A 14,560-nucleotide genomic window follows, 5' to 3' on the forward strand; every position below is an offset into this window, starting at 1 on the left:
TTGTGAGGAGGGAAAGAGATTGGGTCACCTGACTGAGACTTGTGTGATCTATTAAAGTAATTCAAAGAAATCACAAACAAAATGTTGCGCTCTTCGCAAATAAAAATAAATAAACTCTTTCACTGCAGCACTTGGCTTTCCAGTCACTCAGTTCTCAGACATGCACAAAGTCCCAGTTCAGTCTCTGTATCCATTTCCTGGTGTCATCCTGTGTCTCCATGCCAATTACTGAAACAAGATCATTGCATTTGACCTACTTACGCACCGCTCGTCTTCAGCCTCTCTATCTCCTTGCTGAACCATGCCCCCCTTACCACAGTGAACCTCCAGGAATATATTCAAATAATTAAAAAAAAAACAAAAAACACTGTGTCAGGACCCTTTTAATTGTTAGGTTAGTAAGACTTGATGAAATCAAAAAAAATCTGATTGAAACTATTGTATTCTGTTTCAAAATATACTGATAACCGTATTTAAACCATTTCCTTAAAGCCAGGCTTAGGATTGCATTGGAAAGCTGACTCCTCTTGTTTGTTTGCGTAGCGTCCTTCCCACAGCTTCCAGTTGCAGATGAAGCTGGAGGCGGTGGATAAGAGGTGTCCGGGTCTGATCCGCGTGGCTACGGTGGAGGAAGTGGACACTTACAGAATAAAGGTGTGTGAGAAGCCGGCAGCTTACAGCTATGCTGCTGTAATCAAATAAATAAAGTTAATCGAGGACATTATCGTTTTTTCATTTAATGTCTCATAAAAACTCAGAAGAAACACACACTCCCGTTGAGAAGTTTGGGGTCTGTAAGATTTTTTACGATTGTAAAAGAAGTCTTTTTGCTCATCAAAGCAGTCATCAAATTATTTGATCAGAAATACCGTAAAAAAGTTAAAGATTATTACAATTAAAATAACACTTTTCTATGTGAATACTGTATATAGTATAATGTAATGTATTCCTGTGATCAAACTGTGTTTTCAGCATCATTACTCCAGTCTTCAGTGTCACATGATCCTTCAGAAATCATTCAAACATGATGATCAGGGGCCGTATTCACAAAAAATTTTATCTTACCACTAGGAGTACTCCTAAATCACACTAAAATATTTTAGCTAGGAGTTTTCTCTTAAAAGTTATTCACAACGCCTTTCAGACCTACTCTTAGTAAGGAAAAATTACAACTCCTAAACTAAGAGTGAGTCTTCGTTGCTATGGATGATGTCTATTCTCATGCACGAGCTTCCTCGCAATGATCACATTAACTGGTTGTTAGATGACAGGGCCATCATGCGGAACACAACACTGCAACAAATCATGGAATTACGACATCTAAATATGTCTGTATCCTACACAAAATAATAATAAGAAAAAAAGTGATGTCATGGAAATGCATAGGCTATATAATGACATGTTTGTGCAGGCCCCAGTGAAGTGTAATTGTAAAAAGGCAGAGAGAGAAAAGTCATGAATGAAATTATTCAAGATAGCCTAAGGGCAAGCAGTGTTCACATGTCGCGTCTTTTGCACGCTCAAATTCGTTATTTTAATTTCGTTATTCGTTATTATATTTTTCCAAGCGCGTCCGTATGGAGCGCACCGTATGGAGCGCACAGTAGGTCACGTGACAAGAACCAACCAGAGCGCAACCGCCCTAGCGCTTTGGAAAAAGGCGCCTTGCGTTTTAGGCGCTATATGTGAATGGTGCCTACTACCCTAAAGAAAACCTCCACTTGCCAAATAATGAAAAAACGACACTTGCATTAACACTTGCTTGGTTAACTGACATTCTATTAGCCTAACTAGACTACTTAAAGCAAGGAAATGTTGCTCCTATTGAAGTAATGTAGCTAATAGTTGAATAACGGTGGATTATGAACTCGCCAAAATTGAAAAGAAAGCCCAACTGGACGACGCAGGATCAGTTACTGCTGCTGACCCAGTTGGTGCTAGAAAAAAAGAAGAAAAAAAAACATAATAAAAGTGAAATTCGGCACTGGGATATCAAGCAAAACTAAGCGTGAAATAGGAGAGGATTTGTTTGCAGATCAATGCAGCATTCCCGCTTGTTTCGCGGACCCTGGACGACTGCGAGAGGTGATGGTGTGTGCTACCCTTTGTGAATAGGTCTTAGTGAGTTAGGAGTCCTCTCGACTTCTTTTAAGCTGTCCCAGACTTAGGTGCTACTTTTAGGGCTAAAATGCTTCGTGAATTATTACAGCCGACTGACAGCTAAATGTACGTTCTGCACCTGCGTTTAATAAGCCAAATGTCTATTTCTGCAGATATATTAGTCTATATTCGTCATTCAAAAAGGAAAACCGACGCTGCCGGCTGCAGATACACTCGACATAACGTAGACAAAGCCGCGCATCCTTACCGTTTTGAATATCATCCTGCTAAACACTTTCTTTAAATAAGATTATTTTCATCCTACTCAAAGAAACGACGTGAAGTTGATAATAGTCTGGCTTGACTTACTGATGCATAAACAGTATCGAACGATTTTGAGAGAAAGATTAACTTACTGTCTTCTGCCCGTTTGGACCATACAAAACTTCTGGGAGTAGAGTCGGCGCATTTCCAGAGAAAATAAAATGAACCCATTGTTTCTTCAGAGGCTCGGATGAAGGAACTAAAAAATACTTTTGGGTTCATTTGTACATCCGAACACTGAGCAACTGCCATGCTTCGCTCGTTTGCAATCCATGATATTTCTCGAGGAAAAACTCAAATCTCAAAGCTATTTCTCTAGGAAAAAATAAAATCGCGCCTGCGCGTGTTCATACTTTCTGTTCCTAGCTTGTTTTCTCATCGTCGGGGCAAATTCTCTGGGCGGGCAAAGCAGAGAAAGAAAGGGGAGTAACCTTTCCCCTATATGACGTTATATAGGGGGAGATTCTGAGATGCAGACAGATGCAGAGAAGAGAAAAATAGCCAAAGCTCGGTTTACACCGATTGAAAATTCTAGACACGAGGGGACCAAATGCAGTCTAGGGGAACTCATATTAATGTTAAAAAACCTCAGAAAATTTCATGTCAGGGGACCTTTAAAAGAGTAAATAACTTTCGCTGAAGCATTGTCAATCCATGAACCAACAAATTGTAACATTTGTGCTAACAGAGCATGTGATGCCGCTGAATCACACTGCAGAATATCTTTATTATTACCTTGTTTTACATCAGAAATATTACACATTCTCTACACAAGATTTTGAGAGGCAAAATTAAGTAGGACATATTTCCAGAGATTATATCCACCTTTTTTTCCATGGGGCTTTGCGCAAATTATGTGTGTAGCTTCCATTAAACAGTAAACAACTAGTGAAAGCTTCACTCTGTGAACGCTGTAATAAGCTTTTTTTTTTTTACTGGGTACAATGATACTACATTATTCTTACTTTCGAACATTAAAAGGACATGTAAACAGTAAAAGCAATTACCAATTACTTCCACAGACCATGAGTAACCCCTGAATGTTTCTGCAGCAATAATACTGTTGCGTAAATAGGGCTATCACTGTAGTATTATATGTCTCTTTTATGTAACATGTTGACTTAATCATAAATGCTTATTAACTGGAACATTGACTGATAATATTGATAACATTGATTAATAAAAAAGTTTTTTCCGTCATTTTGACAGATTTACCTCTTTAACATTGTTTCCTCTAGAAACATTCCAGTAAACATTGCTAAAAGGGATTAGATATGAAAATGGCCAACATTTTAAAGCATTCAAGTGAAAACAAACCTGAAAAGAGACGTGAGGATTTGGAAAACGAGAGATTCTTAGTGCATTCTAGTGAATTATTCGTGGGATATCATAAATAAAATCTGGAGAGCAGACCACAAATGTTGTATTTTATCATACTGCTATACAGCAAAGAGGAAATCAGGAGAAAATAAAAAAAACGACTAAAAAGAGCTCTGCCTCAGATATTTTTGTTATACCGTGTCACATTAAAACACCATGCGTTAGTTATCTGAACATGAGAACATGAATGAAAGTTTACAGTTCATTCAGTCAAACGGACAGATAAGGCACAACCTTATGATGTCAAATGATTTGTTTTAGTCTTTTTGTGTGGGACTTTCTCAAACCGACTTTAAGACTGCAATAGTGAAAAGGATATTTTAAGCTTGTTTCTCTTACCAAACTGACAAATTTCACTACATTCCGTACATTCTTTAAAATCTACAAAACAGGAAAACCAGACAAAATGATTGATTAAAAAAAATATTTATATTTATTATCAATTATGTATAAATATATGCATGCAAATGTGTGTATTTATATATACAAAATAATTATACACAGTACACACACATATATTATGTAAACACAAACTTTTATTTTGGATGCGCTTCATCGCAATTAATCGTTGCCCAGCTTTTTTTTGTTATGCAGTCAAAAGACTTACTGACTCACTGGTCAGAACCACATGATAAACGGCAATTACACAGTTACACACTACCTTTATTAGTTTGACATTAACATGAATAGAAAAAAACACATCCAGCAAAAACATCCAAAGAAAAGCAGGCTCACAGAATCACCCTTAATGAGACAAAAATGTTATCAGTGCATTTCAGTGGTGCATGGATGAATGTGGTAGAGTGATGTCCTCTTGAAAGTGTTAGCCTCATCTGTTGTCCTAAGATTCATTTTGATGGTTGGAGCCACTTGTATGACGAGTGGATGGACTCAGACCATCCAGACGTCCACCCTGCTGGCTGGTGTGAAGGCACAGGACACCCCCTCAAACCTCCACCCTGCCAACCCATCACCCAGAAACCTGGTGAGATTCCTCCAGATCAATCTCTTTCCTCATCCATCTGACTCGTATGTGCTCATGTACCAAATACTCTGTCAATCCAGAGTAATATGTGTCTTTTAGGTCCCAGGGAGACTCTAACAGCCCGACAGCCCAACTTCTCCTTGTCTTATAAAAGTCTGCCTCAGCCACGCAACCCCTCCAAATACAGCTTCCACCACAGGTCATTCCTTCATGAGCCCTTACAGTGCAAAATACTCAAACTGTGCAGTTTGTGTTTTGTCTTCTGATTCAAGGAGTAGTTCACTTCAGGATTTAAACAATTTGCTGATAGTTTACTCTCCTCCACATCATCCAAGATGTTCATGTCTTTCTTTCTTCAATCGAAAAGAAATTAATGTTTTTTTTTTTACATTCCAGGATTTTTCTCCATATACTGACTTAAAATGGTGTCTGAAGGTCTAAACGTGAGTTTCAGTGCAGCTTTAAAGTCTCAACACGACATTTATATACTTTTTATCGTCTTGCATGTCCACGACTTTTACACGACGCATTACATAATCACGTTGAATGGTCAGGTGTGTTCTGGTTGAAAAATGTAGGGTAGGGCGAATCTCATTTTCTCCTCCAACTTCAAAATCGTCCAACATTGTTGTTTTACTTTTTTTTTTAGTAAAGGCTGTTTGACTTCAAAAAAGTCAAAAAGACAAAAAGTCTTTGCACGTTGGCTTTGTAAACACTAGGCTTGTACTTCTGTGACCTTTAAGCTTAATTATGTAATGTGTGGACCATGACAGAGCTAGTGCAAGACGAGCATTTGTGGTTAAATCTCTCTCTCTCTCTCTCTCTCTCTATATATATATATATATAAATATATATATATATATTTTTTTTTTTGTTTGTTTGTTTTTTGAAAATGAGCGATGGTTTTACTAGTTAAGACTCTTATTCCTCGTCTGGGATCGTGTCGAGACTTTGAAACTGCACTGAAACTGACATTTGGACCTTCAACCTGTTGGACCCCATTTAAGTCACTATATTGAGAAAAATCCTGGAATGTTTTCCTCAAAAAACTTAATTTCTTTTCAACTGAAGAAATAAATAAATGAATATCTTGGATGACCTGGGGGTGAGTAAATAATCAGCAAAAGTTTTTTCAAAAGTGAACTACTCCTTTAAATTGTCTTGCAGTTGAGAGACACATTTAAAAACAAATTACTGCAGATTTGAGAACAGACCCGTTGTTTGTCAAACAGAAAGTGCCCTACTCCGGGATGTGACGGGTCAGGTCATGTGACCGGGCGTTTTACGGCGCATCACTGTTTATCTGGCTGTCCGTTGGCTGAGAGGAACCAGGGCCGGCTCAAGGCGGATCTCTCTGATACAGAAGGATCCAGGCGTAACCTGCTGGTCTTCGGCCAGAGAGCTAAAAAGTCACGATATCACGGCAGGCAAGACAATTTTCACTTTTGTTGTGTTAATCAATTATATCACTGCAAAAAACCTGCTTAGTATTGTAACAAAGTTAAAGCTCAGGGAAGAAGGAGTCGGGAACCGGCGAACGTTCAACGGAACTTTAAAATCAAAATAAACAAACAACAAAACGAAAGTAAAGCAACAGCCCCTCAAAGACGACTGCCGCATATAATCATTATAAAAGCACAACATAAACAGTCCAGACCTGTTCCTCTTTCATCCTTCACTGTCGTCACTCCTTCTTTGATCATTATGAGCTCCTCCGTGAGACTCACTCCGTTCCCACGGCTCTCGGCCTCTCCCTGCTTGCCACAAGTATTTTTGTCTTGTTTCCAGTCCAAATATGTAAAAGTAAATAAGTAAAATGACAAGATATTATGACTTGTTTTCTAAAAATAATTACAATAATAATTAAGTGAGTTTCTGTTTAAAACAAGAAAACTTATCTGACAATAGGGTAAGATAAATAATACCTTAATTTAAACAGAAATACATTTTTTTGGTACCTTATTGGGAAATAATTTTGCTTGTTTTCACTTCATTGACATAACAAGACACAATATCTATAGAATTTTTAGATATTTGGACTGGAAACAAGACAAACATACTAAGTAAGAAAATCATTTTTTGCAGTGAATTTCATATTTGTAAAATTAACAATATTGCGGTTATGTGAACATTTAATTTAATAGTCACCTTTCTTTGCTCTCCGCAGGATCGGCCGCCCCCCTAAATATCGTAAAAGTCAGCAAAGAAATTGTCAGAGTGAGTTTTTCTTTCCTACATTTTCTATATTTAATTTTTTTTATCAGTTACTGTGTTTAAATGCACAAGTATATTTTTAATAATGGTAGTCATATTCCGATAATGTGTGTACACAATATTGTGAAAAGTATTAGGGCACCCCTCCAAATCATTGAATCCAGGTGTTCCAATCACCAAGGCATGCAGACGCTTCTACAAACATTTGTGAAAGAATGTGTCCCTCTCCGGAGCTGTGTGAACTCAAGCATGGTACTGTGATAGGTTGCCACCTGTGCAAGAAGTACAATCGTGAAAGTTCTTCACTAATAAATATTCCATGGTCAACTGTTAGTGGTATTATAACAGTGGAAGCAATTGGGAACAACAGCAACTCCACCACAAAGTGGCAGGCCACGTAAAATCACAGAGTGGGGTCAGCACATGCTGAGGCACACAGTCCGTAGAAGTCGCCAACTTTCTGCAGAGTCAATAGCTACAGACCTCTAAACTTCATATGTCCTTCAGATCAACTCAAAAACAGTGCGTAGAGCTTCATGGAATGGGTTTCCATGGCCAAGCAGCTGCAGCCAAGCCTTACATCACCAAGTGCAATGCAAAGTGGTGCAGTGGTGTAAAGCGTGGGATGCAGTGGTGTAAAATGTGGGATGGTGCAAAGCATGGGATGCAGTGGAGCAAAGCGTGGGATGCAGTAGTGCAAAGCATTGGATGCTGTGGTGTAAAGCAGTGGGATGCAGTGGAGTAAAGCATCGGATGCAGTGGTGTAAAGCGTGGGATGTAGTGGCGTAAAGAATGGGATGCATTGGTCTAAAGTGTGGGATGCCATGGTGTAAAGTGTGGGATACTGTGGAGTAAAGCATTGGATTCAGTGGTGTAAAGCGTAGGATGCAGTGGTGTAAAGCAGTGGGATGCAGTGGAGTAAAGCATGGGATGCGGTGGTGTACAGCGTGGGATGTAGTGGTGAAAAGCATGGGATGCAGTGGTGTAAAGCAGTGGGATGCAGTGGAGTAAAGCATGGGATGCGGTGGTGTAAAGCGTGGGATGTGGTGAAAAGCATGGGATGCAGTGGTGTAAAGCAGTGGGATGCAGTGGAGTAAAGCATGGGATGCGGTGGTGTAAAGCATGGGATGCAGTGGAGTAAAGTGTGGGATGAAGTGGTGTAAAGTCTGGGATGCAGTGGAGTAAAGCGTGGGATGCAGTGGGGTAAAGCGTGGGATGCACTGGGGTACAGCGTGGGATGCCGTGATGTAAAGCATGGGATGCAGTGGAGTAAAGCGTGGGATGCAGTGGTGTAAAGCATGGGATGCAGTGGAGTAAAGCGTGGGATGCAGTTGAGTAAAGCATGGGATGCAGTGGTCTAAAGCGTGGGATGCCATGGTGTAAAGTGTGGGATGCAGTGGAGTAAAGAGTGGGATGCAGTGGTGTAAAGCATGGGATGCAGTGGAGTAAAACATGGGATGCAGTGGAGTAAAGCATGGGATGCAGTGGTTTAAATTGTGGGGTGCAGTGGAGTAAAGCAGTGGGATGCAGTGGAGTAAAGCATCGGATGCGTAAAGTATGGGATGCAGTGGTGTAAAGCGTGGGATGTAGTGGTGTAAAGCATGGGTTGCAGTGAAGTAAAGCGTGGGATGTAGTCGTGTAAAGCATGGGATGCAGTGGAGTAAAGCATCGGATGCAGTGGTGTTGTAAGGCTCCAGCTTGTAATGACTCTCCCTGCCTCTAGTTGGTGCTGAGCCGTAATGATTCTCCCAACCACTAGGTGGCCCTGCTTCTGTAAATAGTAGTTGTTGCCACTCATTATTATTTGATTCATCCCACCTGTGGGGTTCATTAGCTTGTTTGCATTGACCTATTTAAGCATGTCTCTTTCTCACAGTTGTGTTCAGTCTTGAGCCTACCATGCCTGTATTTTTCCTTGCCAAGAAAGCTAAGTCTGTTGTATTTGCCTAACATTTTGTTTCTTTGATTTATTCTCTGGAAGCTCGGCTTCCTTTTTTGTTGTACCTTTTTACTTGGATTCTTCAGTAAAGACACTTTTTGTTCAATCAATTAAGCATTCAAGTTGTTCTTCTGCCCTTGGGTCCATCTGCTGTACAACATCCACAATAGCTCAGAGGTAACAAAGCAGCTCAGTTGTCTAGAAGACCAGGGTTCGATTCCAGCCTCAGACACCCATCACAGCAAGACTGAACCATGGAAGTGGGCCCAGCAGAAGATTCCACACCTACATCCAATGTTGATCGTATTCTAGCTGCACTGTCTGGCCAAGCCTCCACCATTCACAGACATGAGCAGATCCTATCTGAGATCCTACAACGCTTAAGTGTACAGACTGCATTTCAAGCCTCTCCAGTTTTAACCACCCCATCTGTGCCAGCTGGCAGACCCACACCCCCATTAACTGGCTTTCTACCTGAACCGAGACTGCCAGCACCAGAGAGGTATGACGGAAATCCTGAGAGATGTCGAGGCTTTGTCACCCAGTGTACTCTAGTATTTGGATTACAACCTAACAGCTTTCCCACAGAGAACAGCAAGGTGGCATACATCATCACTCTTCTCACTGGAAAGGCCCTGGACTGGGCTACTGCTTTGTGGGAACAAAAGTCCCCACTTACTGAGAGTTGTGACCTGTTTGTTGAAGAAATGAAGAAGGTCTTCCATCACCCTACCAGTGGGGGAGAGGTTGACCACAGGCTGCTTCAGATATCTCAAGGGACAAGGAGTGTGGCAGAGTTTGCAATTGAATTCCGCACATTAGCCTCGGAGAGCGGTTGGGACCAACGAGCCCTGAAAGCAACGTTTCATTGTGCCCTATCCTCTGAACTGAAAGATGAACTGGCCTTCCGAGACCCAGCTCCTGACCTTGAATCCCTTATTGACAGTTCCATCAGGGTGGACAATCGCATTCGAGAACGCAGACGGGAACGTCGTGGGGAGGTCAGGCTGCCTGAGCCCAGAGTTTCTAGCAATGCCATTGAATCCCCTCCACTGCCCATGAATTTCGAGGAACCCATGCAGTTGGGAAGAGCCAGACTATCACAAGCAGAGAGGGAGAGACGCATGAGGGATAAATGCTGCTTGTACTGTGGAAAGCCAGACCATTTCAGGTCACACTGCCCCGAGTTGACGGGAAAAGACAACTCTCATCCAAGAAGAGGGGGGCTGGGACGAGAGTAATCACCTTTCCCCAACCAGCAGCCTCTGGGGTTTCACTCAACATTTCACTGTATTGGGGTAACCAACATAACAAGCTCCTTGCCTTCATTGATTCTGGGGCTGCGGGAAATTTTATGGACTTTACTTTGGCCAGAAACCTGAGAATTCAACCCATCTCTCTTCAAGAACCCCTGACCATAACTGCATTGGATGGGAGACCCCTGGGATCTGGTCAGGTAAGCCAATGCACTACACCCCTTCATCTCCAAATTGGTGGCCATAATGAGAAGATACAGTTTTTCTTGATCCATTCACCAGAGTTCCCATTAATTCTTGGCTTCCCATGGTTATCCCTTCACAATCCACATATAGATTGGACCGCTAGGGCATTAACTGCTTGGGGAACTAATTGTGGTAATTCAGGTCTCTCTCTTTGTTATTTTTCCGAGTTGCTGGAGACACCTACTGATTCCCCACTTACCACCTCCAAGCTGCCGCCTATTCCTCTTAAGCCACCAGTCCAGTCCACAGAGGTGCTAACTATTCCCAAGCTTAAACCTGTGCCCCCCAGAGTCCCGGTGCATCCTCCTGAGTCGTCTCGATTCCCCTCAGAATATGAAGATCTCTGTGAAGTCTTCAGCAAGACCAGCGCAGCCTCTCTGCCACCCCATAGGCCGTATGACTGTGCAATAGATCTGCTCCCGGGAACCTGCCCTCCTCGAGGGAGACTTTTTTCCCTCTCTGCCCCAGAAAGAGCTGCCATGGAGGAATATATCAATGATGCTAGCGGATTCATCCATCCATCTGTCTCGCCGGCAGGGGCTGGCTTCTTTTTCGTGGGGAAGAAGGATGGCAGCCTTCGGCCTTGCATTGATTACCGGGGTCTTAATCGCATTACGGTAAAAAAACGCTACCCACTACCACTAATGACCACGGCCTTCGAACTCTTACAAGGGGCTACCATTTTCACAAAGCTAGACCTTCGAAATGCCTACCACCTTGTTCGGATACGAGAAGGAGATGAGTGGAAGACGGCTTTTAACACCCCAAATGGCCACTATGAGTATCAGGTAATGCCCTTTGGGCTAGTCAATGCTCCAGCCGTTTTTCAGGCACTTATTAATGACGTGGTTCGGGATATGTTAAACAAGTTTGTATTTGTTTATCTTGATGACATTCTTATCTTCTCTCGTTGTTATCAAGAGCATGTCCAACATGTCCGACTCGTCCTATCGCAACTGCTGAGGAATGGACTATTTGTTAAACTTGAGAAAAGTGAATTTCATGTCCCCACTGTCTCTTTTCTTGGATTCATTGTCTCTAGTGGTAATGTCCAGATGGATCCTGCTAAGATTCAGGCGGTTCTGAACTGGCCCCAACCAGGCTCTGTTAAGGAGGTCCAACGTTTTCTGGGATTTGCCAATTTTTATAGAAGATTTATTAGGAACTTCAGTGCTATTGCAGAACCCCTGACTGCTCTTACCAAGAAGACATCAAGCCCGTTTAAGTGGACCGAAAAGGCTGATCAGGCCTTCGATCGACTCAAGAAGCTCTTCACTTCCTCACCCATTCTGACTTTTCCAGATCCCGAGTTGCCCTTTGTAGTGGAGGTGGATGCTTCGGACGTCGGGGTGGGAGCAGTGCTGTCGCAGAAAGCAAGGAATGACGGCAAACTTCATCCTTGTGCTTACTTCTCACGTCGACTTTCCCCAGCTGAAAGAAATTACGACATTGGTAACCGAGAGCTGTTGGCGGTGAAGTTGGCACTTGAGGAGTGGAGACAGTGGCTGGAGGGTGCTAAACACCCATTCCTTATCTGGACGGACCACAGGAACCTCATCTACATCCGGGAAGCCAAGAGATTAAACTCCCGTCAGGCTCGTTGGGCCCTTTTCTTTAACCGCTTTGACTTTACCCTCTCATACCGTCCAGGTTCCAGGAACTCAAAGCCTGATGCCCTCTCAAGGCAGTTTGGGCAACCAGAAGTGGAGGGTAAACCCGAACCAATCCTACCCAGCTCCAAAGTGGTGGCATCAGTCCAGTGGGGAATCGAAACAGCGGTGAAGAGGGCCCAACAACAACATCCCAATCCAGGTAATGGTCCTCCGGACCGCCTTTTTGTGCCTAACTCCATGCGTTCTGATGTGTTACAGTGGGGCCATTCTTCCCGTCTCTCATGCCACCCCGGGAGCACAAGAACATTGAAACTCATCCAGAGAAGATTTTGGTGGCCCAACATGCAAAGAGACATTCGGACTTTTGTTGCTGCCTGTGCTGTGTGTGCCCAGAACAAGGAACCCAAGACCCACCCTCACGGCCTACTGCACTCACTACCTATCCCTACACGCCCCTGGTCCCACATATCATTGGACTTTGTTACGGGCCTACCAAAATCTCAAGGTAACACAGTAATTCTGGTGGTGGTAGACAGGTTTTCTAAAGCATGTCATCTTATACCATTACCCAAGATTCCCACAGCAGGTCAGACGGCAGACCTATTGATGCAACATGTCTTCCGAATCCATGGCTTCCCCCAAGATATGGTTTCCGACCGTGGATCACAGTTCACCTCCCGGTTCTGGAAGTCCTTCGGACAGCTAATTGGGGCATCCATCAGCCTGTCCTCTGGATTTCACCCCCAATCAAATGGACAGACCGAGAGGGTCAACCAGGAGATTGAAAAGACTCTTAGATGCCTGGTATCTAACAATCAGACTGCTTGGAGCTCCCATTTGATATGGGCTGAATTTGCACACAACACTCTACACCACTCATCCTTAGGAATGTCCCCTTTTGAGTGCCAGTTTGGTTTTCCTCCTCCTCTGTTCCCTGAACAGGATCATGAGGCCCGTGTACCAGCTGCTGCTCAACTTGTCCAGAGGTGTCGACAGTCATGGCGGAGAGCACGAGCAGCCCTACTAAGAGCTACTCAACAACAGCAGAGGTATGCAAACCAACGCCGCCCTCTGCACGTTGAGTCAAGGAAACTAGCACCACGCTTCATTGGGCCCTTCAAAGTCGTCAAAAGGATCAACCCAGTGGCCTACCGTCTTCTTCTTCCCAGGTCCATGCGTATTCATCCCACATTTCATGGTAAATGGTAAATGGACTGCATGTAATGATTCTCCCAACCACTAGGTGGCCCTGCTTCTGTAAATAGTAGTTGTTGCCACTCATTATTATTTGATTCATCCCACCTGTGGGGTTCATTAGCTTGTTTGCATTGACCTATTTAAGCATGTCTCTTTCTCACAGTTGTGTTCAGTCTTGAGCCTACCATGCCTGTATTTTTCCTTGCCAAGAAAGCTAAGTCTGTTGTATTTGCCTAACATTTTGTTTCTTTGATTTATTCTCTGGAAGCTCGGCTTCCTTTTTTGTTGTACCTTTTTACTTGGATTCTTCAGTAAAGACACTTTTTGTTCAATCAATTAAGCATTCAAGTTGTTCTTCTGCCCTTGGGTCCATCTGCTGTACAACATCCACAATAGCTCAGAGGTAACAAAGCAGCTCAGTTGTCTAGAAGACCAGGGTTCGATTCCAGCCTCAGACACCCATCACAGGTGTAAAGCATGGGATGCAGTGGAGTAAAGCATCGGATGCAGTGGTGTAAAGCGTGGGATCAGGGTTTCCGTTGTCCGGTAATTACCGGACATTGGCTGGAAAAAAAAATGAAATGTCCGACAAAATTAAATCTCTCCGGTCAAATTGTCCGATTAAAATTGGATAATAAAACCGATAATAATCCCGCCCCCCTAACACAATCTGAATTAGAGAATAAGCCTAAAATATATAAATTTAAAAAAAATACACCGACCTTTGGCTATGTTATAAAGGAACAGGTTCTACCGTTTGAATGTTATTAAAGACGGCACATATACAAGGACGTCAAAGTGACCAATTCAAGCGACCGCTACATTCAAGCTTTCAAAAAAGCCAGGGAACGCTATGTTCAACATCTGATAGATGCCTTGCAAGATCGGTTCCCCGAGGATTGCATGAATCTACTTCACTGCCTCGATGCCCTTCTGAATCCCTAGATATCCGCAGACACATAGTGGTAAGTAGGATCTGTTGATTTATTACGGGTCATATTATACGGGTTTATTAAAGTCCACTTTTATGGCAAAATGTCTTTATTTATTTATTTATTTTTCTAACATTTAAACTTACATGACATTACTAGATTAGGCCTACTAAAAATTTTAAATCTAAATACAAATGTGTATTTTGTGCATTTATTTAAAGACGGCATGTACCCGTATTTTCCGCACTATAAGGCGCACTTAAAAGCACTTAAATTTTCTCAAAAAACGACAGTGCGCCTTATAATCCGGAGCATCTTATATATGGATCAATTGGTTAATAACGCTCTGCGTTATTAAATTTGCCAGCGAACTC

At 42.5% G+C, this 14,560-nt stretch overlaps 1 protein-coding gene across 1 annotated transcript in view; it reads left to right on the plus strand.

Annotated features, from left to right (window-relative positions):
* l3mbtl1 (L3MBTL histone methyl-lysine binding protein 1) overlaps positions 1-14,560 on the plus strand; it is a 66,325-nt gene that overhangs the window by 33,307 nt on the left and 18,458 nt on the right. The window contains exons 14-18 of the mRNA XM_089124216.1: positions 544-654; positions 4,651-4,789; positions 4,889-4,988; positions 6,022-6,216; positions 6,957-7,006. Coding sequence (XP_088980342.1) covers positions 544-654; positions 4,651-4,789; positions 4,889-4,988; positions 6,022-6,216; positions 6,957-7,006 — 595 coding nt within the window. The remainder of the gene's footprint in view (positions 1-543; positions 655-4,650; positions 4,790-4,888; positions 4,989-6,021; positions 6,217-6,956; positions 7,007-14,560) is intronic.

This window comes from Pimephales promelas, chromosome 20, assembly GCF_988280905.1.
Source record: "Pimephales promelas chromosome 20, fPimPro1.hap1.1, whole genome shotgun sequence".
Lineage (NCBI taxonomy): Eukaryota > Metazoa > Chordata > Actinopteri > Cypriniformes > Leuciscidae > Pimephales > Pimephales promelas.